This window comes from Cervus canadensis, chromosome 26 (assembly GCF_019320065.1).
Source record: "Cervus canadensis isolate Bull #8, Minnesota chromosome 26, ASM1932006v1, whole genome shotgun sequence".
NCBI lineage: Eukaryota > Metazoa > Chordata > Mammalia > Artiodactyla > Cervidae > Cervus > Cervus canadensis.
This window is the reverse complement of record NC_057411.1, coordinates 27945532-27973155: the sequence shown is the minus strand read 5'-3', so window position 1 is coordinate 27973155 and position 27624 is coordinate 27945532. Positions and strand designations below refer to the sequence as shown.

The following is a 27624-nucleotide window of genomic DNA, read 5'->3' as shown; positions in this document are numbered from 1 at the left end:
AGCAACCATGTTTTAATTTCATGGCTGCAGTCACCATCTGCAGTTATTTAGGAGCCAAATAAATAAAGCCTATCACTGTTTCCATTGTTTCCCCATCTATTTACCATGAAGTGCCAGTGTAAGCTTCCAAAATACCTCTCACCTGTATCAATGCAAAATAGGCAGCCTGGCACAATAGGAGTGTCAGATAAAAAACAAATCTGATTTGATAAGGAGAGGCTGTTTAGAAGGATTATTGTAAAGGAGAAAGGACCTGGTGGTAGGGGGAGGGGATCTTGCATTTGGGAGTACCTCTGACTGTCTGATCTTCAGGGCCCTGAGGGTTAACCAGAAGGCTTTTCCTTTTATAAGGAGTTCATGGGGCTGGAAAGGAGAGAAACCTGAAGTTTGCTTAACAAGCATGTTTTTACCCAGCTTTATTGAGGTGTGTGTGTGCGAGTGCTCAGTGGTGTCTGACTCTTTGCGACCCCGTGGATTGTAGCCCACCAGGCTCCTCTGTCCATAGGATTTTCCAGGTAAGAACACTGCAGTGGGTTACCATTCCCTTCTCCAGGGGATCTTCACAACCCAGGGATCGAGCCCAGGTCTTCGACATCTGAAGGCAGATTCTTTACCACTGAGCCACCAGGGAAGCCCCAAGTGTACAACACAGCGTTATTAACTGTAATCACCGTGCAGGCATTTGGCTACCATCGATCAGTGGGGTCAGGCTGTCCAGCTAATTGATTATGAGGCAAAAAATGGGAATCTGGAGGGTCAGCGTCTGGCCTTGTCTTAGGTAAACAAGAGAGACATCTGTGATTCTAAGTCATACGGGGAAGGGTGTTTCTTTGAAGTCAGCTATTTCCCAGAACACAGAAGCAAGGATTCTAGAACCATTGCTATTTTCCAGGGGTACAAGGCTCTGGCAAAATTCAGCGTTGCCAGAAGCACAGGTTTGCAGTGAGTCCTGGCCTGGGAGGCAGGCTGCACCCGCTACTAGTACAGTAGATGTCAGGCATTCACCTAACCTCTTTGAGCTTTGGTCTCCTGAGATGTAAAACGGGGAAGATGATTTTCCTTTTGAAGACTACTAAGAGGATTGTTGTTGTTCAGTCACTAAGTCGTGTCCAGCTACTCTTTGTGACCCCATGGACTTCAACACACCAGGCTTCCCTGTCCCTCACTGTCTCCCTGAGTTTGCTTAAACTCAACTCGTTGAGTTGATCATGCCATCCAACCATCTCCTCCTCTGTCACCCCCTTCTCCTCCTGCCATCAGTCTTTCCCAGCATCAGAGTCTTTTCCAATGAGTTGGGTCTTTACATCAGGTGGCCAAAGTATTGGAGCTTCAGCTTCAACATCAGTCCTTCTAATGAATATTCAGGGTTGATTTCCTTCAGGATTGACTGGTTTGATCTCCTTGCTGTCCAAGGGACTCTCAAGAGTCTTCTCCAGCACTACCATTAAGAAGATTGGATGAGATAAAGTGACAACACAACCCTTGGCTCTTGATGGTATTCTGCAGCTCAGAAACCTTCCACACTCCTTCCTTATACATCAGATAAAATCTAGACTTCTGTGACCCGAACGTACCTCTCTAAATGACTCTCCCCGCTCCCTATAAAACCCACGCCCAGTCATACCTAATACCATCACTCCTCTGGATCTTTTACTGTCTCATTCTCCATATCCACTCTTTCTGATTAAACGGAGGGTTCCAGGAGAGATGGACATCCATTGAGCACAGAGGAAGAGCTCACTCTGTCAGCCAGACAGGATAGTGGAATCAATGCCAGCTGTCCAGAAGGCATCCACCCGCATGACCTTCTCTGCTTGCCAAGTTTTTATTCCTTCTTCCTGGCTCACATTAAGCCCTACCCTTCTCCGTCTCAGCTTGTAGAATTCATTGTCTGAACACTGCAGAGACCACTGCCTGGTGTGATCATTGGCCATTTATTACCTGCTACTTTACATTGTTAATTATCTTGCATGTGTATATCCCCATCACCCAAATTGAAGGTAAACTCCTGGAACACAGAAACCACACCTGTGTTGCTAGGGATCCCTCACCTGCAATGCCTGGCACATAGTGTTTGGATGCATTGCATGCATAGTTCTATACTTTGCAAGAAAACCATGGTTATAGCATGCTTTAAATAATTGTTCTGAAAAGAGATCATGGAGGGACACAGATTTTTTTTCCCCCACCCACAAAAGGAACTGGCTGCGTTTAGATCTTTGTTTGTGTGTGCAGAGTCACTTCAGTCATGTCGGACTCTTTTCGAGTCTATGGACTGTAGCCTGCCAGGCTCCTCTGTTGATGGGATTCTCCAGGCAAGAATATTGGAGTGGGTTGCCGTGCCCTCCTCCAGAGGATCTTCCTGACCCAGGAATTGAACCCATGTCTATTACATCTCCTGCCTTGGCAGGCAGGTTCTTTACTGCTAGTGCCACTTGGGAAGCCCCTTAGCTCTTTAGGGTGCTGAAAAAAGTGAAAGTGAAGTTGCTTAGTTGTGTCTGACTCTTTGCGACCCCATGGACTGTAGTCTACCAGGCTCCTCCGTCCATGGAATTTTTCAGGCAAGAGTACTGGAGCGGGTTGCCATTTCCTTCTCCAGGGGATCTTCCCGACCTAGGGATCGAACCTGGGTCTCCCACAGTGCAGGTAGACACTGTGCCGTCTGAGCCACCAGGGAAGCACAGATTAGGGCGCTGGATTACCAATAAGATCCAGAAACTAACAGGTACTAGATCTGTGTGTTTCTGAGTCTAATGTATCTGTATCTGAATTGCTTTCTCGTATCTGAATGTGGTGGCTTCTCATATCTTCCCTGGTGGCTCAGATGGTAAAAGCGTCTGCCTACAATGCAGGAGACCCGGGTTTGATCCCTGGGTTGGGAAGATCCCCTGGAGAAGGAAATGGCAACCCACTCCAGTACACTTGCCTGGAAAATCCCATGGACGGAGAAGCCTGGTAGGCTACAAACCATGGGGTCACAAAGAGTCGGACACGACTGAGCAACTTCACTTTCTTTCTTTTCTTTCTTGTCTGAATATGGCTGAAGTGGCAGGGGACACCGCTTCCTCTGGATACCCTTTAAGGGCTCCTTGGACTTGTAGCTGTCAAGCTGCTGTCATAGGACCTTGACTGTGGCTTTGGCTGTGACCGTTCATGCCTCTCTTCTGCTCTTTTCTGGTTGCCCCATATCATGGTCTTCTCTCCCAGCATCTTATAAGCAAAGCTGATGGAAAATATAGTTTTCTTCTACTATGTTTTGTTGACTGAACCAATATTTCTCCAAAACCTGCCTTGTCCTGGAGGAGTGGGGAGGATTAAAGAAAAAACAAAACCCTATTCTTTTTCTGTAGGTGAACACCAGCAGATAACCTAATATGTTCCAATATTGAGTAGCTGCACTTCTTGTTTTTGGCTGCTAATATCACCTGCGTCATGTTGCTTCTGATTAACCTCAGTTTTTTAGAAGATGTGTTCCATCCTGAGCACTTTTTTCCCTAAGAAATTCCTATATAATGTGTTATGAGATTCAAAAAATGGATGACCCATCCAGTTAAGGGGGATTCTCAAGGACTTCACAAAGGAGGAGAAATTATTGCCCTGCATTTTTCTGGAAATTTCTGGGTAGGAAAAAGAGGTTTTTATTTGAATGGAAGCAGATAACTTCACAGGTATCTATGAGAGACACAGCACAGGATGCCAAGTTTTTCGTAGTCCAGGCCTCCCAGTTCCAAATCCTCTAGGAGACAATTATTATTTCCGTGTTACACTTCTCATAGTTAACATACTAGTTTTAGGTAGGTTTCGTTCAGTGTTAACTGAGCTGTTTCTAGGGGCTGTGTGTGCATTTTATACCAGAGAAACTCTACCACATAGAGTTACCGTATAGAGCCTGGCTCTGACACGAAGAGACACAGACCCTTCCTTGTCCTTCCATGGCCTCTGGGTTCCATGTGGTCAGCCTTTGTCAGCTGCTGTCCTCTCCCTCTGTCTCTTTCTGGGCCTGACTCTCTCCCTTGCTCCTCTCAGATAACTAAGACTCCTGTTTAGAAGATAAGATAAAATACCACAAAGCTCTGAAAAAAAAAACAGCCTAAAATGATCAATTAGGCTGCTCTATGGCTGGGGTGGGGAGAGATTAATGTGTGTGTGGCAGGGGTAGGGGGAAGGGAAGGGGGGTGTTTCCCCAACAAGTGAGACTAAGCTGGATCCCAAGCTTGGAAGGAAAGGGGTTTTGTGGTTTCTGTTTAAATTTTTCCATCTCACCAATTTGACCTCAAATTGGTAAATCAGTACCGATAGTAAAGGCCAAGAATATTTCACTAATATGCTGTTTGCGTAAAAATCTGATGATTAGATGTTCTGGCTGGTTCCAAACCACAAGGAGCCCCCAGTCCTATGACATGGCCAACTCACGGATAGGAATTGATTTCCAGCCCTCCAGACGACTGTGCTTGCTCTGACAAGCTTGGGCTTTCTGCATGCATTTTATTTCAGCACCTCTTTGTCTTCCCCTGCAGAGAGTCTTGAGATATTTCCCACTGAATACTGGAGTCATATCATTAAGTTCCCTTACAACTCCGCTTCTGTTAAATTGGAGGCCTGGACTACTAAAACCTTGGCATCCTGTGGTGTGCTGTATCACAGGGCGTGGTTTCCATCCTGTTTTGAAGCCAATGCCTCTGTTTATCACGATTCAGATCCTCACCGCTAGAGGGGTTTCAGGTGATGTCAGTAGCTGCTTCTTATGCAATCTAGTTACCGTTTCATTAGGGGACTTACACTCTCTTTATCCGTAGGTCTCCTTTTCCTCTCTTCTTTTTAAAATTTTTCTCAGTGTGGGGAATTCCCTAGCTGTCCAGTGGTTGGGACTCCACACTTCCACTGCCGTGGGCACAGGTTCAATCCCTGGTTGGGGAAGTAAGATCCCACATGCTGTGTGGCACACCACCCCCCAATTTTTTTCTCAATGTTTTTTTTTTTAATTCATTATAAAAATTTGGAAAATACATATCTTATCAAGGAGAAAATAATAGTGATCCAGATCCCAACAGCTATCAGATCAAAATAACAGCTATCAGATCCCTGATAGCTCAGTTGGTAAAGAATCTGCCTGCAATGCAGGAGACCCTGGTTCGATTCCTGGGTTGGGACAATCCGCTGGAGAAGGGTTAGGCTACCCACTCCAGTACTCTTGGACTTCCCTTGTGGCTCAGCTGGTAAAGAATCTGCCTGCAATTGGGGGAGGGGGGGCCTGGGTTTGATCCCTGGGTTGGGAAGATACCCTGGAGAAGGGAACGGGTACCCACTCCAGTATTCTGGCCTGAAGAATTCCATGGACTGTATAGTCCATGGGGTCTCAAAGAGTCGAGCATGACTGAGCAACTTTCACTTTCAGATCCCAACATGCAGAGTTAGTTGCTGTTTGCATTCTGGTTTATTTATTCTGAGTCTCTGATCTTATCTTTCTTAAGCACCTCAATGATCTTAACTTTTTAAAAAAATTAATTTATTTTTAATTGAAGGATAATTGCTGTACAGAATTGTGTTGGTTTCTGCCAAACATCAACATGAATCAACCATAGGTATACATATGTCCCCTCAATGATCTTAACTTTAAAAAAGCAGTTTTTCAAAAAAAATACCAGGACAATACCCAGATCGAGTCCAATTCCAAAGCAGTAGTTATTTAATTCACTTCAGTTTAACAGTACTTCCTTCTCAACTTTAACTATGCCTTATCTCTGTTGTTCACTTGCTAACCTGTGTCTGACTCTTTGAGATCCCACAGACTGCAGCACGGTAGGCTTCCCTGTTTTCACTATCTCCCAGAGTTGGCTAAAACTCATGTCCATTGGTTTGGTGATGCCATTCAACCATCTCTTGTCTTAGCTTGATATTAAACTTAATTAGCTAAATCTTAAAAAAAAAAAAGCAGTTTTTCTTTAATAGCAAGTTAACTACTAGATATTAGGTTTATGTGTACTAACCTTGGGTGCAGTATTAATCAGGCTTCTCTTGTAATGCTGGATAACAAGCAAACCCCCAAACTTAGCAGCTTACACATGTTAGGAAGTAGCATGTACTTCCTACTCCTTATGGCGAGGTTGGCTGCAATTTGAGCTGAGCTATGTCAGCTGATTTAGGCTGGACTCCTGGCACCATGGCTGGTCTACACAGGACCATTTTAGGGCCTTGGCTGAAGCGTCACCAACTTGCTGGGACAGGTAGCAGAGGGCGGCTGGTGGAAACTTGCCATGCCTTTAAGGTCTCAGCTCGAAGCTGGGGCATTCCCATTCCACCCACATTCAGTTAATCAAGTCAAGTCACTTGGTGATACCTGAAGTCTGTGGGGTGGCCAGGTTACTCCTTGTGTAGAGGAGCCAAAGTGTATTAGTTTGGGACCGTGCTCTATTTGTTTGTGAGGGGTGTCATAACAATTACCACAGACTGGGTGACTTAAGCAACAGAAATGTATTGTCTCACAGTCTTGGATACTAGAAGTCTTAAGATCAAGGTGTCAGCAAGGTTGATTTCTTCTGCGGCCTCTCTCCTTGGCGTCTATGTGGCTGTCTTCTTCCTGTGTCTTCACATGATCCTTATTTTGTGCGTGCTTATATCCTAATCTCTTCTTCTTATAAGGACATCCTTTATACTGGATCACAGCCCACCCTAATGAGTTCTTTAACTTTTCATTTCTCTTTAAAGACCCTGTATCCAGCGGCTCTCTGCTGGTCCAGAGGTTAAGAACCCATCATCCAGTGCAGGGGATGTGGCTTCAATCCCTGGTTGGGGAACTAAGATCCCATATGATCTGGGGCAACCGAGCCCCCACACTCCAGCGCCTGGGTGCCACAACTAGAGAGAGGTCTGGGCAACACAACAGTGACCCGACACAGCCAAATAAATAGATAAATATTTTAAAAAGTAAAAGACCCCGTCTCCAAATACAGTCACATGCTGAGGTACTAGAGGTTAGGACTTCAATATACAAATTTGTGGGGTGGGGGGACACACAGTTTCATAAGACATAATAAGGGTGGGAAACAAAGGAAGGATTGTAAACAAAGGATAGCCTAAGCAGTAGACCTCAGTGCAGCTTAGCTTTCTCATCTTTAAATCAAGGATAGACAAATCTATGTTAGGGGTCTGCTGGGGAGTGGATGAGAAAATGCATCTAAAGTCCCTAGTGGTGGAAGTGGTAGGGGTGGTTGTGTTAGTCAGTCATGTCCAACTCTTTGTGACCGCATGGACCATAACCTGCCGGGCTCCTCTGTGCATGAAATTTTTCAGGCAAGAATACTGGAGTGGGTTGTCATTTCCTTCTCCAGGGGATCTTCCTGACCCAGGGGATCAAGCCTGGGTCTCCTGCATTACAGGCAGATTCTTTTAAAGTCTGCGCTGCCAGGGAAGCCCCAGGCATGGGTGTGGTTCTACCTCAAATGGAAGGACAGCTTTCTGGCCCCCAGCCCCTGTTCCCTCACACCAGCGAGCTGGGAATGCAGGTGGCTTCTCAGAGTGGTCTGACTTCCATGGAAGCTGTCCAACCACTAGACTCTTGGTAACAAAGCAAATAAGGCCTTTTGGCACTCAACCTGTGGGCGTGGTTTTGCTGACACCATGCTCCACCCATGAGCTGTGGCTCTAGCTTGCACCTTCTCTTCACCACACATACTTACTGAACACCTGTTATGGCTTATAAGCGCTGTGGGCTCCATACGGGCACAAGGCGTGGCCCTGCTCTCAAGGGACTGCAGCCTGTGCAAAAAAATAAGTGAGCTGGGAGGCCAAAGGAGGTGTCCCTCTCTCTGCCTCTGTGTTCAAAGCCTTATGCTGTATAAATCTCTTTTGTCCTCCCCTAGAATATCGTGTTAAGGAACGGTTCCGAGACCTTTGACTCCTGGAAGAAGCCCCCTCTGCCCGTGTACACCCAGTTCTATTTCTTCAATGTCACCAATCCAGAGGAGATCCTCAATGGGGAGACCCCTCGGTTGGAAGAAGTGGGGCCATACACCTACAGGTGAGTCCTCAGCACCTGCCTGTCCTGTCAGAAAACAGAGTGCCCCCCGCCCCGTGGACTGAGCCCCCGTCTCTTCCCACGGACATCTTCAGTAAGCTGCAAGGGAAGCACAGATTCTGACTGCAGCTGTCTGAAGTGCTGCTCGTGGTGGGCACACAGCTGTGAATGCATGGCTTTGTGGGTGGGCCAGTCCGAGCCCATTGTGTTTAGAAGTGCACCTGCTTCTTCCTGAGCTGGAGAATATGGTTACTAAGCCATGAATAGCTGCTTCCTCTCCCTACCCTTTTAAGGTGGCCCCGTGATTTTCTGTGGGCTTCCCAGGTGGCTCAGTGGGTAAAGAATCTGCCTGCAATTCAGGAGATGTGGGCGGACATGAGTTCGATCCCCGGCTCGGGAAGATCCCCTGGAGGAGGACATGGCAGCCCACTCCAATATTCTTGCCAGGAGAATCCCATGGACAGAGGAGCCTGGCAGGCTACTGTCCATGGGGTGACAAAGAATTGGACACGACTGAAGTGACTAAGCATACAGGCACGTGATTTTCTATAGTGACCTTTAGGGTCTTTCCCTTGTTCGCTCCCCACATACCTAGTCTTACGCCAGTTCCTAGAATTCATTGTTAGTCTAAAGACAGGCCTTTCTGTCTCTTCTTTTTCTTTTTTACTTGAAGTATAGTTGATTTATAGCTTCCCTGGTGGCTCAGTGGTAAAGAATCCGCCTGCCAATGCAGGAGACCCAGGTTTGATCCCTGGGTAGGGAAGATCCCCTGGAGAAGGAAATGGCAACCCACTCCAATATTCTTGTCTGGAAAATTCCATGGACAGAGGAGTCTGGTGGGTTACAGTCCATGGGGTTGTGAAAGAGTCAGACATGACTGAGCATGCACAGATGAGATGATAGTTGATTTACCATGTACTAATTTCTGCTGTACGGCAAAGCAATTCAGTTATACTGAATGTATATGTGCACATTCTTTTTTATATTCCTTTCCATTGTGGTTTATCATGGGATATTGAATATAGTTCCCTGTGTTATATAGTAGGACCTTGTTTTTCTATCTCTTCTTATTTATTTTTTCCTCCTCCCCTCCTGAGTACAAGAGATAACCAGGTGGCAGGGTGGGTTAGAGTCGTTGGCGGTGACCACTGATTCCAAGCATTGGGGAGTTAGAATTTCTTTAATCATTTTTTAGAAAGATTAGTAGAGGGAGGTGCTTGGGGATCTTATGGTCAGAGTATTTTCCCCACTGTTGCAGTATTTCCCGCACCTCCAAGACAGTAACCTCCCCCACAACCTTTGCAAACATCTTTCCAACAAAGTTTCTCTTTACCAAGTTTAAAAAAAATAATATTAGAGGAAGCAGATAGATCTTTCTTCAGAACTGCTGTGTGGTAAAAATGCCTCGAGATTCCATCATAACTGATTGCTCAATAAATGGTTGCTGACTGATTCAATCATTGTGAGTCAGGACTGTCTCTGTGCTGGAATTCAGAGATAAAAGTTCCCTGTCCCTGCCGCAGGTGCAAAAGGTTTGACTCTGGAGTCGAACGGCCTGTTGTCAATCTCACCTCGACCACTTACCAGTTCTCTGTGTTTCTGTTTCCTTATCTATAAAGTGGGGATAAAAATAGGACTTCCACCATGGGATTGTTATGAATACCGAGTCAGTGGGTCAGTATTTATAAAGTGCTTAGACTAGTGTCTGGCATGGAATTAGTGCTAGTTAAGTGTTTCATGTTATTATTAGTCTCAGTGGATTGTCTTAGTCTGTGCAAATCAATGCCCAGAATTGTAAAGAGGAGCTTTATCATTATGAAGTGAAGTGAGGTGTAAGTCGCTCAGTCGTGTCCAACTCTTTGCGGACTCCATGGACTATACAGTCCATGGAATTCTCCAGGCCAGAATACTGGAGTGGGTAGCCTTTCCCTTCTCCAGGGGATCTTCCTAACCCAGGGATCTAACCCAGGTCTTCTGCATTGCAGGCAGATTCTTTACCAGCTGAGCCACAAGGGAAAGCCTGTATTATCATTGTATAGTAGAATTTGGAAAAAAAAAAAAAAAAAGACAACACTTGGGTCCTCATTTTAAAAAGCATTTTTGTACATTTAATGCCTCAAGAAACGCCATGGACTAGGTTGAGTCAGGCCTGCAGTTGAGGGTGTACAGCCAGGGGACCGAAGTTGAGCCAGAATTAAGATTTTTGAGTATCCTGTTTGTTTTGCAGTTTTAACAATTTTTTAATGGTGATTAAAAAAAATAATAGAAAATATACCATCTTTACCATTTTGAAGTGCAATTCAATAGTTTTAAATATATTCATATTGTTGTAAAAACAGATCTGCAGAAATTTTTCCTCTTGCAGATCTGAAGCTGTTATAGCCATTATATCACAGCCCTTCCTCCTCTCCCCTCAGCTCCTAGGAACCCCCATTCTGCTTTGTTTCTATGAATTTGACCATTGTAGATACCTCATATAAATGGAATCATACAGTATTTGTGTTTTGCTATGTTTAACTAAATTCCTTTGAGTGGGGAGGTTGACTGGACTCCCTGCAAGAATAAACTCACCTGAGAACTAAAGGAAAACCCCAACAGTCTTCCCTCTGGGTCTTCTGGGCCTGTTCCTGTGATCGTTATCCTCATCTGAAAAAAAGACATAGGCTCTAATCATAACCCAAGGAAATCCAATACTTCATGAAGACACCTTATGGGCCATGGCGTCTGCTGCCTTCATGTGCTGTTGTAGATGTGGTCATGGGGGTAAATAAATCCTAGAAGTGAAATACTGTCCAACTGTTACCATACTCCCTAATGTTCCCATCTTAGAGGGACCTAAACTGACTCTGGAGGCAAGCCTGGGAACATCTCACAGGAGTCCTTAACCCATGATTCAGAGATCCCCAGAGGTTAGTGCATAGCACTCAAGGTGGTCTGTGACTTGGGGAGAGATATTTCCGTTCATTTTCATTGGTAGTGGTTTAGTCGCTAGGTCATATCCAGCTCTTGCAACCCCATGGACTGTAGTCCCTGCAAGCTGCTGTGTCCATGGGATTTCCTGGGCAAGAATACTGGAGTGGCAATTTCCTTTTCCAGGGGATCTTCCCGACTCAGGAATTGAACCCAAGTCTCCTGCATTGCAGGCAGATTCTTTACCAACTGAGCCACCAAAGAATAACCCTGCTTTCATTAACCACTCACTAAAATTTAGCATTTCCTTTGAGTGTGAATGTAGGCAACAAATCCCAGCAGTATTACATTACCATGGCTTCACCACTAAGGAAACACAGATACTGTTATGTCTCATGATAGCTGTTGCTCAAAATATCATTCATGTTCATGAATACTTCAAAATTATAGTACTTGTTAGACCTGATGCTACATCTTGTTTAAAGTGTCAATAAAGAAGCACACAGTGGGACTTTCCTGGCATCCTGTGGTTTATTTTAGGAAATCTTCTTGAAGATTTTAATTTTTGTAAAAGCATCAGAGTACAACAGTGGCTGTCTATAAATGACAAAAGACTTAAATTAACATGGTTAAAGATTTGATTACAGTGCAGTTGACAAATTTGGTTATTTGTGTGACAATACAACATTTGAAGAAATAAGTAGAATCATAACTGAAAACATTATACCAGGACATATAGGACATACTAGATTTTTAAGAATTCCATTGATTTTCTAGACTATGTTAATGACATTTACCCATGCAATATAGCCGCTTAATTGACAATGTTTCCCATGTAATTTAACATACCAGATAGACCTAACTAGTTTGATACCTCTTTTGAAGATGTTTTGGGGTTCCTCTTGTTGTAGCCATGCTTTCCGGGAAACAAACTCACTCAGAAGGACAATGCAGATAGTGGAGTGAACTTTATTACACCAGTGGGCCCAAGGCAGAGTCTCCTCTTAGCCAAGGACCTGAACCAGTTTTTGTGAAAACCTTATATACCCTAAGTGTATGTACCCAAACCCACCTCCCCAAATTCCCTGAAACTAGTCTGAACAAAGGAAAAAGAAAGATACAATCAAAGTGATTCATATGTCTTAAGCCTGGGTAGTTAACAGTGGACAATTATCATAGGCCTGTGGTCACACCCCAATAAGCATAATAGAATGTATGATTTTATTTGGTTGTGCGGATAATTAGGGTATTCTTTTAGGCAATGGAGAGTCTAGGTATGAGCCCTGGGGCTCTTCCTTCGGGGTCTGGTTTTCCAGTTGGCTTGTCGTTTCCATAGATACTGGGCCTACAGCTCAAAGTCCACAGTCCGGCCCAAGATGGAGACCTGCTTTCGAGATGGAGCCTGTTCTGTCTGTCTCCTTCACTCTAAGGCATTTGAATGTTAGCTACAGGTCAAAAGAATTTCATTTAGAATTGACTTGGGGAAGTTTGTCAAAGATATCGAAAGTTTACAACACTTGGTCGGATAGTCACTGTGAAACTATTCTTATTTACTTAACCAAAATGACAAATTACAAAGAACAAATACAGACTGTTACAACACATCACTTAAAAGGTAGAGAAACTTTTTAAAAACTGTTATCAAAAGCAAATCAATAGTCCAAGAAAACTTTGTTCTCTTAACACAGAGAAAAAAACAAATTCTAATTTTGTACTAACTTACTTTTTTTTTTTTCTAACTTACTTTTAATGTTGAAATTTGTTTACTCAGTTAAATTTTATTTTCATCTTAGCCAGTCTCGACCATGTATGAAACTCCTTCTTTTCAGGGTTCCTTTCCCACAGTGCTTTTAAAACTTTCCTTTTTGTCTTCAGGTTTTGTCCTATGCTTTCCTTTTCTTTCTCTCTCTCCAGGACAAAATACCTTCTTTTCCCTTAACAAAATGCATTTCTATTCCTTATATTTTTTTTCCCTTTCATACAAAGATGTTTTCCTTATTAATTTGTGTAGTTTTAATTACATATATTAATTAGAATTCTTAACCTTTAAAACCTTTCTCCAAGAATATATACAGATGGCCAACAGGCACATAAAAAGATGCTCAGCATTGCTATTATTAGAGAAATGCACATCAAAACTACAATGAGGTCAGGGTGTCCATCATCAAAAAGTCTGTAAATAATGCTGGAGAGGGTGTGGAGAAGAGGGTACCTACTTTCACTGTTGGTGAGAATGTAAATTGGTACAGCAACTAGGGAGAATCATAAGGAAGTTCCTTAAAAAGCTAAAAATAGAACTACTGTATGATCCAGCAATCCCCAAATCCTGGGCATGTATCCAAAAAAGATGAAAAATCTAATTCAAAAGCATACATGTACCCCAGTGTTCATAGCAGCAGTATATACAATAGTTAAGTCATGGAAGCAACCTAAACATCCATTGGCAGATGAATGGATAAAGATGATGATGATGTGTGTGTGTAGTAGAATACTACTCATCAATAAAAAGGAATGAAATATTACCATTTGCAGCAACACAGATGAACCTAGAGATTATCGTACTAACTGAAGTAAGTCAAAGTCAAATATTATATGATACCACATACATGTACTATTTAAAAAAAATACAAATTATCTTATTTATGAAACAGAAACTCACAGACATAGAAAACAAACTATGATTACCAAAGGGGAAAGGGGGTAGGGAGGAATAAATTAGGAGTATGAGATTAACAGATACACACTACTGTATTTAAAATAGATAAACAATAAGAACTTACTGTATAGCATAGGAAATTATATTCAGTATCTTGTAATAACCTATAAAGGATAAGAATCTGAAAAAGGATATTTATATCCACACATATCTACATATATGCATGTATATTTATATCTATCTAAATCACTTTGCCATACACCTGAAACTAACACAGTATTGTAAAATCAAGTATACCTCAGTAAAAAATTTTAAAACCTTATTTCTAGTGAAAACTAAGAAGTAAGCAATTATGAACTTTTGCATTAGCATTCTGTAGATGGACAAACATAAAATGCCACTTATACTTTTTAAAAATGTGCCATTTTTATGGAAAAATTTTCAGTGTGGCACAAAACATATTTATTAATGGTCCTCAATATCTTTATGGGATTCCCTGGTGGCTTAGCTGGGAAAGCATCCGCCCACAATGCAGGAGACCTGGGTTTGATCCCTGGGTTGAGAAGATCCCCTGGAGAAGGGAAAGGCTACCCACTCCAATATTCTGGCCTGGAGAATTCCACAGACTGGTTGCAAAGACTCGGACACGACTGAGTGACTTTCACTTTCTAATATCTTTAATTTCTCTGTAAAAGGAAACCTAGTTTTAAGTAAGTAATGTTTTAATATCTTACTTTATTTGGGAATGATCTAGATATTTAGTACATTTCCATCATTTAACTTAACTTAGCAAAACTAAAAGTTTCAGGTTACCAAAAATCTGGAGAAACTTATTTAAGTAGATATACGTAAAACATAATAATTCTTTTTTTTTTTTTTGACTTTTTTTTTTTTTTATTAGTTGGAGGCTAATTACTTCACAACATTTCAGTGGCTTTTGTCATACATTGATATGAATCAGCCATAGATTTACACGTATTCCCCATCCCGATCCCCCCTCCCACCTCCCTCTCACCCGATCCTCTGGGTCTTCCCAGTGCACCAGGCCCGAGCACTTGTCTCATGCATCCCACCTGGGCTGGTGATCTGTTTCACCATAGATAGTATACATGCTGTTCTTTTGAAATATCCCACCTCACCTTCTCCCACAGAGTTCAAAAGTCCTGTGCTCTGTATTTTCTGTGTCTCTTTTTCTGTTTTGCATATAGGGTTATCGTTACCATTCTTTCTAAATTCCATATATATGTGTTAGTATGCTGTAATGTTCTTTATCTTTCTGGCTTACTTCACTCTGTATAATGGGCTCCAGTTTCATCCATCTCATTAGGACTGATTCAAATGAATTCTTTTTAATGGCTGAGTAATATTCCATGGTGTATATGTACCACAGCTTCCTTATCCATTCATCTGCTGATGGGCATCTAGGTTGCTTCCATGTCCTGGCTATTATAAACAGTGCTGCGATGAACATTGGGGTGCACGTGTCTCTTTCAGATCTGGTTTCCTCAGTGTGTATGCCCAGAAGTGGGATTGCTGGGTCATATGGCAGTTCTATTTCCAGTTTTTTAAGAAATCTCCACACTGTTCTCCATAGTGGCTGTACTAGTTTGCATTTCCCACCAACAGTGTAAGAGGGTTCCCTTTTCTCCACACCCTCTCCAGCATTTATTGCTTGTAGACTTTTGGATAGCAGCCATCCTGACTGGTGTGTAATGGTACCTCACTGTGGTTTTGATTTGCATTTCTCTGATAATGAGTGATGTTGAGCATCTTTTCATGTGTTTGTTAGCCATCTGTATGTCTTCTTTGGAGAAATGTCTGTTTAGTTCTTTGGCCCATTTTTTGATTGGGTCATTTATTTTTCTGGAATTGAGCTGCAGGAGTTGCTTGTATATTTTTGAGATTAATCCTTTGTCTGTTTCTTCATTTGCTATTATTTTCTCCCAATCTGAGGGCTGTCTTTTCACCTTACTTATAGTTTCCTTTGTAGTGCAAAAGCTTTTAAGTTTCATTAGGTCCCATTTGTTTAGTTTTGCTTTTATTTCCAATATTCTGGGAGGTGGGTCATAGAGGATCTTGCTGTGATTTATGTCGGAGAGTGTTTTGCCTATGTTCTCCTCTAGGAGTTTTATAGTTTCTGGTCTTACATTTAGATCTTTAATCCATTTTGAGTTTATTTTTGTGTATGGTGTTAGAAAGTGTTCTAGTTTCATTCTTTTACAAGTGGTTGACCAGTTTTTCCAGCACCACTTGTTAAAGAGGTTGTCTTTTTTCCATTGTATATCCTTGCCTCCTTTGTCAAAGATAAGGTGTCCATAGGTTCGTGGATTTATCTCTGGGCTTTCTATTCTGTTCCATTGATCTATATTTCTGTCTTTGTGCCAGTACCATACTGTCTTGATGACTGTGGCTTTGTAGTAGAGTCTGAAGTCAGGCAGGTTGATTCCTCCAGTTCCATTCTTCTTTTTTTATTTTTTCAGTTCCATTCTTCTTTCTCAAGATTACTTTGGCTATTCGAGGTTTTTTGTATTTCCATACAAATTGTGAAATTCTTTGGTCTAGTTCTGTGAAAAATACCATTGGTAGCTTGATAGGGATTGCATTGAATCTATAGATTGCTTTGGGTAGAATAGCCATTTTGACAATATTGATTCTTCCAATCCATGAACACGGTATGTTTCTCCATCTGTTTGTGTCCTCTTTGATTTCTTTCATCAGTGGTAAAACATAATAATTCTTAAAGAGTTCACCAAAGGCTCTTATCCCATTTGCATCTATTGAATTAATTTGTTCTCAACAATCATATTTATTTTATCCGTGAAAACTTCAGGAGACATCAGACCAAATTAGCCATGATTCCAAGCTATTTTTCTTGCTGATAAATTTTATAAGAGAAATAATATGAACATATTTGACTAGGTGCAATAAAAGTAAGTCATGTCTGTATTAATTAAACCAACAAACTTAAACTTTAAACCAAGTATTAATGTTGAATATTTCCCAGGTCACATGAACCTGAAATTCATTTGGCTTATTTCTAATACAGTTAGAAATACTTAATTTCTAAGCGCTTACTTTTAAGTCAATTAACCAGAGCTCCTTTATAAATTAATATTGATGATACTGTCTGGAGGTAGAGACATATCTATAATGTACACACAGACATGTAACAGACATAATCAGAGATCTCATAACTTCTTTTTATAACTTAGTCATCAAGTATTACAATACTAGTTTATAAAGAACAGTTGGAATAAGTTAAATTTATTTGCTTAGATGACTTTTTACAGGGACAGTTGCTTTCAGTTCCCCAGAGAACTGTTCTACTGCCTAAATGGTATCAAATGATTCATTCATCCAACTATATTTTCCTTAATTTGCTTCTTTGTTTAATCAGTGGGAAGATTTCCAACTAGTGGAAATCAGGAGTTCTGTGTTCTAGAACTCTAGGGTTCATTTAATCATGCCTACAAAAGTTTGCACAAGGCATTCCACAAAGGTCCTCTTTCTGAGAGCACAAGTCAAACCCAGAGCACTTTTCCATAGAGGGAAAAAAATGGGAAATCTCCACTATTCCTTTATTAACCCCTGAATATTAGCCCCAGTTTTTGTTTCATATTGTGTGGACTCAAGTAAACTCTATTGGTTTCCTTTAATATGTTTAACTAGTATTAGTTCAGTTCAGTTCAGTCCCTCAGTCGTGTCCGACTCTTTGCAACCCCATGAATTGCAGCACTCCAGGCCTCCCTGTCCATCACCAACTCCCGGAGTTTACTCAAACTCATGCCCATCGAGTCGGTGATGCCATCCAGCCATCTCATCCTCTGTCGTCCCCTTCTCCTGCCCCCAATCCCTCCCAGCATCAGGGTCTTTTCCAATGAGTCAACTCTTCGCGTGAGGCAGCCAAAGTACTGGAGTTTCAGCTTCAGCATCAGTCCTTCCAATGAACACCCAGGACTGATCTCCTTTAGGATGGACTGGTTGGATCTCCTTGCAGTCCAAGGGACTCTCAAGGGTCTTCTCCAACACCACACACAGTTCAAAAGCATCAATTTTTCGGCGCTCAGCAAGTATTACCTTAGGGGCAGATATATATGCTCTGTGATATAATGCCAGGCAGGGAAAGCTTTCCCTAGTGAGACATAATGTTTATCTCACAATATAATCAGGCAAAAGAGATGTAACTGTCTCACATAAAGCCCTTCAAATAGGTCAACTTTTAAAAAATAAAATTTTATCTCATTTTTAGCAATTCTTACACATTTAACTTTAGCCAAGGGATACCCTTTTGTCAATCCTTGCTTGTGCATGCTTGCCCAGTCATGTCCAAATCTTTTGGCCCCATGGACTGTAGTCCTCCAGGCTCCTCTGTCCACGGGATTCTCCAGGCAAGAATACTGGAGTGGGTTGCCATTTCCTCCTCCAGGGAATCTTCCCAATTCAGGGATCGAACCTGAGTCTTCTGCGGCTCCTACGTTGGCAGGCAGATTCTTTACCACTTCGCCACCTGGGAAGCCCCAACTTGATTAACTGTCCCAAATGTTACCCCAAGCAACTGCTAGTCAGGTATCTTGGTATAGTTTTCTTCCAACATTAAAAAAAAAAAAAAATTTTTAACTGGGGTAAATAAATCAGACTTGTTTGGGGCCCCTTTAATGTTGAGGGGCCAATAGGGGTCTCTTTGGCACATTTAACTTCAGGTAGTGTTGGTTCAGAGCCTTTGTTTTTTGTTTTTGTTTGGCTGTGCTGTGTGGTTTGTGAGATCTTACTTCCCTGATCAGAGATTGAATCCAGGACATTGGCAGTGAAAGCCCAGAATCCTAACCACCTAATCCTTAGACCACCAGGGAATTCCCTAAAGCCTTTGTTTTAATCTCATCAATGTCCATTTTTTTTTATCCCATTTTAAAATCACCATCTAAAGATTTCTATCCTGTTGGGATGATTTCTATCCGGTTGGGATGAGTCCCTATAAAATTTCCACCTTATTGGGAAGCAGTCTTTTGACTTTCTCCTCAGCATTTCCTATTCCCTTGATAATTAACCTGGTCAATGTTAATTAACCTAATATTTTTATTCATACCCTAAAGACCCATCAAGGGAAAGCCATGACCACAAATAAGGCTTTCCAAATAGTTTTGTTTTAAAATACGGGAATTCTTAAGTTACATTTTTTTGTATCTGCCTTTTAATTTGCTCTTTTCATGGGCACCAAGAAAACAGCTGTTTATAATACGGGCTCCCTAGAAATTTACCAATTTAGAAGTTTATTCAATTTAAAGGACCATTGTCTGGCACTGATAAGTAATATCTTAATAGGGATAACGAGTAAGACATGGCAGTGCTCTGCGGCTTCAGTCTTTGTGATCCCATGGACTGTAGCCCGCCAGGCTCCTCTGCCCGCGGGATTCTCCAGGCAAGAACACTGGAGGGGCTGCCGTGGGTTCTCCTACAGGGAATCTTCCCCACCGAGGGATTGAACCCGAATCTCTTATGTCTCCCGCAGGTTCTTTACCACTAGCACCACCTGGGAAGCCCTAAGACACAACCGACGCCCTCAGTGAGAGTGCAAAGGATGTGCCTTTAGCCCCTCTGATGGGTTTTTGTTATCATTTAGTGGATCTGATCTGTCGCTTGTGAATTTGCCATTGTTACCCTACACAGGAAAGACAACTTTCCAAAAGCTCTGCCCAAACCTACCCCTCCGCCCCCCACCCCCAGCCAGTTGATAGCCTCACAGGTTCCCTCCTGACTGAGTCAGCTGTGTGTCTGCAGAGAAGGGGAGGCCTTGTGGTCCCCCACTGGTCACTGTGGACTGGTCTGGGGGTGGGAGTCTGTGCGGTGGGGAAGACCATGCTGGGCGGTGCTGGACTTGACTGATCGGACACAGTTTACGGTGTTATGTTTCCCAACGTTGTCACATAGTCATGAGTCCAGAATATTAATGTTTGTGGGAAAATATGGTGGAAGTTCCACTCGTAGATTAAAAAAAAAAAACGGTCAGTCTGGTTTAAGGAATGGACGTGTTTTTTTACACTTTTATTAAGCTGTGGATTGAGCAGTCCTGGGACAGGTCTGTTGACACAAACTTGATTTGCCTCGTGATCCTATTGCTTAGTGACCTAGTTGCCTAAATTTGTGTCTTCAGTGACTTTTGCATCCTTTTTGAGGTTTTTCATTTTGTCAGGTTTCTGTATTTTGCCTACTATTTGACATTTCAAGCATTTAAAAAATTAATTTGTCCAAAGGCCCTCTCAAGTCATGTTCATGTTTCTAAGATGTAGTTGCTAAATCTACAATATCCCAATAAGTATCTCCTTTTTTACTTTCTGAGTTTTGCTGTTTGGATTGTTCATTTCTTTTATAAGGTCATATTACTGCTTTGATAATAAGGAAAAAGATGTGAGGGATAAGCATTTCATAAGTGTTTTTTTTAATTCACTGACCATTAAGTTATACTGGATTATAAAGTAATCAACATGTACAATATCATATACAGCTGCTGCTGCTGCTAAGTCGCTTCAGTCGTGTCTGCCTCTGTGTGACCCCATAGACGGCAGCCCACCAGGCTCCCCCGTCCCTGGGATTCTCCAGGCATCATATACAGCATTACCTTTAAAAGTGTAAACTATATTTTATATTATAAAAATAATATATATAAGTAGCAAAGATAAAGTTGAAAGCACAGTAAGTTAAAAAACTACTGCTACCCTCCATGGTTTCACTGTCTCAAAGATAACCAGTGCTAATGGATATATCCTCGTTTTCCATGAATGGGTTTCACTTTTACATGGTTATACTGTATATACTTATTATGTTCATGTGCGTGTGTGCATGCTCAGTCACTCAGCTGTGTCCGACTCTTTGTGACCTCATGGACTGTAGCCCATCAGGCTTCTCTGACCATGGAATTTCCGAGGCAAGAATACTGGAGTGGTTGCCATTTCCTATTCCAGGGAATCTTCCTAACCCAGGGATCAAACCTAAGTTGCCCGCATTTACCTGCATTGGCAGGCAGATTCTTTACCACTGCACCACCTGGGAAGCATGTTCATATACATACGTCTATATTCTACTCACTTAATATTAGGTGATAGGTATTTTCCCATGTATGTCTTTGTCTTATTTATACAAATACATTTTTTGTGATAATACTCAAGAGATGGAAGGAATATATTACTACACTTCCCCACTCACTTCTTCTTAGACATGTTGGTCAGTTCTTGTTCCATCCTTTGATTACCACGTGGATTGAATGTTCTCCTCAGGTTTGCCAACCAGTTGTGTTTCCACTTTGTTAGTTCTTGTCCTTTCCCAGTTTTCCTATCTGGGAAACTGGGTGTGTTCATGGGACTTATAAACTTTTTATATAATAATGATATTAATCCTTTGTTATAATTGTGGCAACTGTTTCTCTGTTGTTTGCCTTTTAAAGATTTACATGTAACCAAATCTCTTCTTTAATGAACATTTCTATCATTTATGAGCTTGAAAAGTCATACTTCCTTCAAAGGTTTAAGTCTATTTTCTTGTATTCGCCCCCAACCCCCCCACCCCGGGCCATTTAATTTCTTATGGATTTGTTTCCTTGCAATTTAGCCAAGGTAGTAATTCTATTTAAAATTTAGAATGCTGTTCTGTTATTCCTTTGGTTTTTACCTCAACTCTGAGCCAAACTATATAAATGCCAAAGAGATGATAGAAAAAATTTAAATGCCATGGTTATTGTTTCCATTATTTTAAGAGAATGCTTATCTCTTTTTTTATAAACGCGACTGGCTCTTTTCTGATCTTTTTTTTTTTCCCTCAAAATAGAAATAGAAATAGCTTTAGCTATATCAGATTTTTTTAAAAATCAAAAGGAAGAAAAATATCTGCCTTTTTATCCTGTGCAAAAAGGAAGTGACCAGGTGGGCTTTAAATGCACGTACAGTCCTGATGAGCCAGCCAAGTCAGGGTGGCACTTGGAGGATGGGGGAACCATTTCCATCTTCAAGAGTAAAGCTGTTTCTTGTACACCTCTAACAAACATTGGCTACCACCACCCTGGATCCACTGCGTTTTTTCTTTGTTCTGCTCTGGGCTCTGGTTTCCAGTCTTTAACCCGGCCGACCAAGGCAGTGGGGCCGGAAGGTTCGGACCCCTCGGCCGCGACCCGGACTCGGCCCGCCTCCCCGCTCCGCCCTGTCTTGGGGGCCCGCCCCTCGACCCTTCCCAGCCACGCCCCAAGCGGCGGGCTGCTCTTTCTAAACCGCCTCCGCCGTGTGTAACCTTCCGCCCCACTGCAGTTTTCTCACCCTCCACTTAAGAAACGCATCCTGTGCGGTTGTGGGGCGCCGCCTGCCTCGTTCTCGCTCTGCTTCTCTGTTCGGGAGCCCCTTTCACCCCCCACCTTGGGGAGCTGACTCCTTGCAGAGCTGAGTGCGCTCTTGCCCCGCGTTCCCCCGGGGCGCCCTGTCCAGTCGCCTCCCCTGCTCCGGCCTGACACCTTGGGGTCGGCGTCAGAGCTCTTCCTACCTGTGAGGTAGCCCTGTCAACAGCAGCCTGCTCCGCTCTGCCTTGGATTCTGAGGACAGGACCCAGGTCTTAACATCTCTGCATCTGGAGAACTTAGCACAAGCCCCCCTCCCATTCGATACTAGAAGCTAATGTTTCCTAAAGCACTTAGTATGTGCTCGGTAGTGTTCTGACTGGATGACAAGCCTCTGTGGGTTTAATCCTCATGGCAGCCCTACAAGGAAAGTGAGAGTGTTAGTCACTCAGTCATGTCCAACGCTTAGCGACGCCACGGACTGTGCCCCCTCCCGCCACCCCGCCCCGGCTCCTCTGTCCATGGAATTCTCCGGGCAAGGATACTGGAGTGGGTAGTCATTCCCTTCTCCAGAGGATCTTCCTGACCCAGGGATCAAATCCGGGTCTCCTGCATTGCAGGCGGATTCTTTACCGTCTGAGCCATCAGGGAAGCCTGCCTTACAAGGAAGGGATGCTATTATTTCCACTTGGTAGATGAGGAAACCAAGGCATGAAGCTAGTAACAGATGAAGCCAGGATTAAATGCAAAGCCTGGCAGTCAGATCTCAAGCCGCACTTTACCCAGTGTATTCAGCCACTTCTTACAGGAATCCTCAACAGAGAGCCTTGGGTGAATGGAGGACAGAAACGACAAGGGAGATAGGATTATGTGGTGATATTGAATATATCTAGTTTATCCAACACCTCTGAGAAATTAGATACCGCAGAGATGTTAGTTTTTCAACTGATTAAAATGATTCCTTTTGATTTCCTGATCTCAGGCATTATTGTTTGCCTTTTGTGAGGTGAGGTTTTTGCCTGAACCTTAAGGAGTTTAAAAAAAATTTTTTTTTCGTTTATTTTAAAAATAAAAACTTCTTTAAAAATGATTTTAAATGAAGTAATCTCAAATCAATCATTTATTTTCCTGCCATATTAAAATAACTCATGGGGCATAACTCAACCTTCTCTGAGTGACTAGGACCATCATTGTGACTAGCAAATAGTAAACTGTATTCTGAGCCGTGCTGTCCTGGACCTTTGACATCAGTAGGATTTATTATCAGCTTGTAAGTAGCAGGGACCATATGCAGGTAGTTTTGTTATTGTTCAGTCGCTCAAGGTCGCGTCCGACGCTTTGCAACCCCACAGACTGCAGCCTGCCAGGCTTCCCTGTCCTTCATTATTTCCCCGAGTTTGCTCAAACTCATGTCCATTGAGTCGATGATCCCGTCCAACTGTCTCATCCTCTGTCGTCTCGTTCTCCTCCTGCCTTCAATCTTTCCCAGCATCAGGGTTTTTTCCAGTGAGTTGGCTCTTCCTATCAGGTGGCCAAAGTATTGGAGCTTCAGCTTCAGCATCAGCCCTTGCAATTAACATTCACGGTTGATTTCCTTTTGGGTTGACTGGTTTGATCTCCTTGCTGTCCAAGGGACTCTCAAGAGTCCTCTGTGAAATCAAAAAACATAGTGTGGTCAAACCTTTGGAAGAGCTGTGCAGTCTCAGATATTTATATTACTGTGCATAACTTGCTGTTTAGTACTAGAGAAGAACAGAGACTCATCTACTTTCATGCACATGTAGGTAAGCATTTGTTTCTTGTTTGCTTTTCTCTTTATTTTAAAATCTAGAACAGGTTTAAGAGGCATACTGGTTTCTTTTCCTTCCCACCCCCCTCTTTTTTTAAATTGTAGTATAATTGCTTTACAATGTTGGGTTCATTTCTATTGTACAACTATGTGAGTCAGCTGTATATATACATAGATCCCTTCCCTTTGAACCTCTCTTCCAGCCCCCATCCCACCCCTCTAGGTCATCACAGAGCTGGATTTTTGTTTTTTAATTTTGTTTATTTATTTTGGTTGTGCAGCGTCTTCGTTGCTACGAGGGCTTTTCTCTGGTTGCAGTAAGCGGGGGCTGCTCTCTAGTTGTTTGCTGGCTTCTCATTGCCGTGGCTTCTCTTGTTTCTAAGAACAGGCTCTAGGCCTGCGAGGCTTCAGTAGTTGTGACTCCTGGCCACTAGAGCACAGATTCATTAGCTGTGGTGCACAGGCTTGGCTGCTCCAAGGCAGGGAGCAACTTCTGGAACTTCCTTACGGATCAGGGATCAAGCCTGCATCTCCTGCGCTGGCAGGTGGATTCTTTACCAATTGAGCCACGAGAAACCCCACAGAGCTGTTTTTGATCAATGACTGTATTAAGTGATGAAATGATTATATTTGAGGGCCTTCAAAACAGTTTTCAGATTTATATTACAGCATTAAAATTATCCAGATACCCTTTTCCAAGGGGGGTCAGAAACTTACAATCTACCTGAGATGTTAAGATTATTTATTTACATTCTAAATGAGGTCATTAAGCATTTATGACTGAGTGCCAGAGGCGTGGTATAGAGATGAGAAACCCAACTTGTGACTGTGGTCAGGAAAGGCCTCTGGAGGAGGTGGTGAGTAACCCCGTTGCCCAATGCCTGTGTCAGAATTATAAACTCTAAATTAGCTCTGTTCACTGGAACAGATGTGAATCACATATGCATTTCAGATTTTTCTAGTAGCCACCTTAGTAGTAGCATTTTTTCTAGTAGCCACATTCAAAAAAGTAAAAAGAAACATGCAGTTAATTTTAATAGTATATGTTTATTTTACTCATTTTGAAATAGTATCATTTCTGAATGGATAAAAATGTGGTATGTATACGCACACACAAACATACACATATACAATTGAGTACTCTTCAGTTGTAAAAAAAAACAAAATTTTGTCATTTGCAATAACTTAGATGTACTTAAAGGGCATTATGCTAAGTGAGATAAGTCGGAGCAAGGTAAATTACTGTATGATATCACTTCTATGTGGAATCTGAAAAATACAGCAAAGTAGTGAATATAACAGAGGTAGACTCACAGATATAGAGAACAAACTAGTGGTTACCAGTGGGGCGGGAGCAAGGGCTAGTCTTAAGGGTGGGGTAGTAACAGGTACACACTATTAGGTATAAAATAAGCTACAAGGTTATATTATACAACCCAGGGAATGTAGCCAATACTTTATAATAACTATAAATTAATTTTTAAAATTGTGAATCACTATATTGTAAACCTGTAACTTACACTGCACAGCAACTATACTTCAATTTAAAAATAAACAGAATAAAATAGTATCCCTTCAACATGTAATTGATAGTAAAACACTGAGATATTTTGCATTCCTTTTTTTTTTTGGTACTGTTTTTGAAATCTGATGTGTATGTTACCCTTAAAACACATTTCAGTTCCGATTAGCCCCAGTTCAAAGGTTCAGCAGACACAGGCCGACCAGGTAAGACAGCACAGCCCTAGATGGAACAGAAAAAATAGTACGCAGCCATGGAAGAGAAGGAAAAACATGGGCATTTAATGACCATCTTCTGTGGACCAGGCAGGTTCACGACTGGCATGAGGCATTTAATGAACAAGACGTCAGTCCTGTTTTTATGTAAAATTCTGATATTTTGCTCATCATGAATTTTTGGCATTAATTTTGATTTTTTAAATTGCATTAAAATATTATTTATTTTGATTACGGAGTGTTTGGGCCCCTCTTACATTTTGTACCCAAGACAGGTGCATCATTTCCCTCACCCTAATCTCAGGCCTGGCAATAGGCACTTCCTACTAACTGCCAATACCTCATTTGGGGGCACTGTCCTGAACCAGGCTGAACTGGATATCAAAACCAGGAGTGAACTCCTCTAATTGACTAAGCCTTGGGCATTCATTTTGTTAAATTAATTTTCAGTTGAATTCACCTTAGAAATAAAAAGACACTGGTAGACACATTGAAATGGAAACTGAATCAATGAACTGAAAAGTCTGAAAATGTTTTGGAACCAAACTATAACCTCGGACAGAGTTATTGGCTTTGATTGCCTAGTCAAAGTAACCCCAGATTGCTTTTCCAAATTATGGGGAAAAGAAGGAAAGCAACAGGTTTTTGACTCTCTCTGGGGTCTTATTTCCTTCCCACGTTATAGCTGGAATCTCCAGTATCTGCAGTTTCTCCCAGTATACTGAGAATGTGTGGAAATAATTTTGATGATGAAAGAAATGAAAAGTGTATTACTTAACAAAGTGTTGCCTATTTTCAAACAAGATCCTTTTCTTTCTTTTAGGGAACTCAGAAACAAGGACGATATTCAATTTGGAGATAATGGAACAACAATATCTGCTGTGAGCAACAAGGCCTATGTTTTTGAACGAGACAAATCTGTTGGAGACCCGAAAATTGACTTACTTAGAACATTAAATATTCCTGCATTGGTAAGTAGGCATTTTAAATCTCATTATTGTGGATTTTAGAAGAAAGGAAAAAGCTAAGTCCATTACAATTTTACCTTTAGGAGCTATTAAGTTATATATATGGGTGTATATATATATATTTTTAAAAATATGTATGTATTTTAATGTTTTATATATATGTGTGTGTGTGTATATATTTCCCCTTCCGTTCTTTAAAGTTCATTTTAGACTTTGAGGTCTTTCAAATGTGGTCTCTTCAAATGGTAACAAAGTGCAAATTTTAAGATTTTTTTTCCATTTCTTCCTGTGTATTCAGAATGAGACTTGTGCAAATAAGCGTGTCTCTAGGATTTTGGAGGGTAGCTGATCATATTTAAAGTGTTTATTTTCCCTCTTGTTTTGGTTCAGAAACTCTAGCAATAGAATATGCTTGCTACTTTTTTTTTAGCTTCTTATTTTGTATTGAGGTACAGCAGGTTAATAGTGTTGTGATAGTTTCCGGTGAACGGTGAAGGGACTCAGCCATACACAGACATGTATCCATTCTCCTCCAAACTCCCCTCCCATCCAGGCTGGCACAATGTAACACTGAATAGAGTTCCACACAATAGGTCCTTGTTGGTTATCCATTTTAAATATAGTAGTGTGTACATATTTAGCTTCCTATGATGGATTTTTTTAAATCCTCAAAATATGTATTGACTTTCCCCCACCTCCTTTTAAATAGCAGAGACTGGGCTGTTGAAGACAACCTAGTATGGTTTATTGGGCTCTGTTTTTAACGGCAATTATAGCTAATAAAAATACATGAGACCCAAGAAACTTCTACTCATTCCTTCGGAGGCTCCCATCCTACCTCCTAGGTGACCACTACATATGCGCCTGGACAATTATGGTGGACCCAGGACCTGGAAAGTATTAGACCCCAGATCAAGCCTAGCCCAGCTGCCTAATAGGGCAGTTTATGGGGGCGCCCCCAGCCTCTAGCCCTGATCAGGAGGAAGATGGTGCCACCTTGTGGCAAAGATGCCAGTGTGTTGCAAGAGTTGTTCCCTTTCTGCGGTTCCCGGGTTGCAAGTGAGGATCACATTTACAAAATGTACTGCTGAGAAAGAAGAGATTTATTCTTCACATGCAGCCAGAGAGGCGCTCACTGGCTGATTTTTCAGCTGTTTGATCTCAACACTTATATTTAGGTCTGCAGCCCCCTTTGCTGAAGGGGCAGTAGGTGGGTGGGGTGCAGACACAGCTGTCTGA

The 27624-nt window shown here is 41.9% G+C and overlaps 1 protein-coding gene across 1 annotated transcript in view; it reads left to right on the top strand.

Annotated features, from left to right (window-relative positions):
• The window catches only part of SCARB2 (scavenger receptor class B member 2), an 83747-nt gene that overhangs the window by 22800 nt on the left and 33323 nt on the right, over nucleotides 1-27624 (top strand). The window contains exons 2-3 of the mRNA XM_043447914.1: nucleotides 7860-8017; nucleotides 26241-26388. Coding sequence (XP_043303849.1) covers nucleotides 7860-8017; nucleotides 26241-26388 — 306 coding nt within the window. The remainder of the gene's footprint in view (nucleotides 1-7859; nucleotides 8018-26240; nucleotides 26389-27624) is intronic.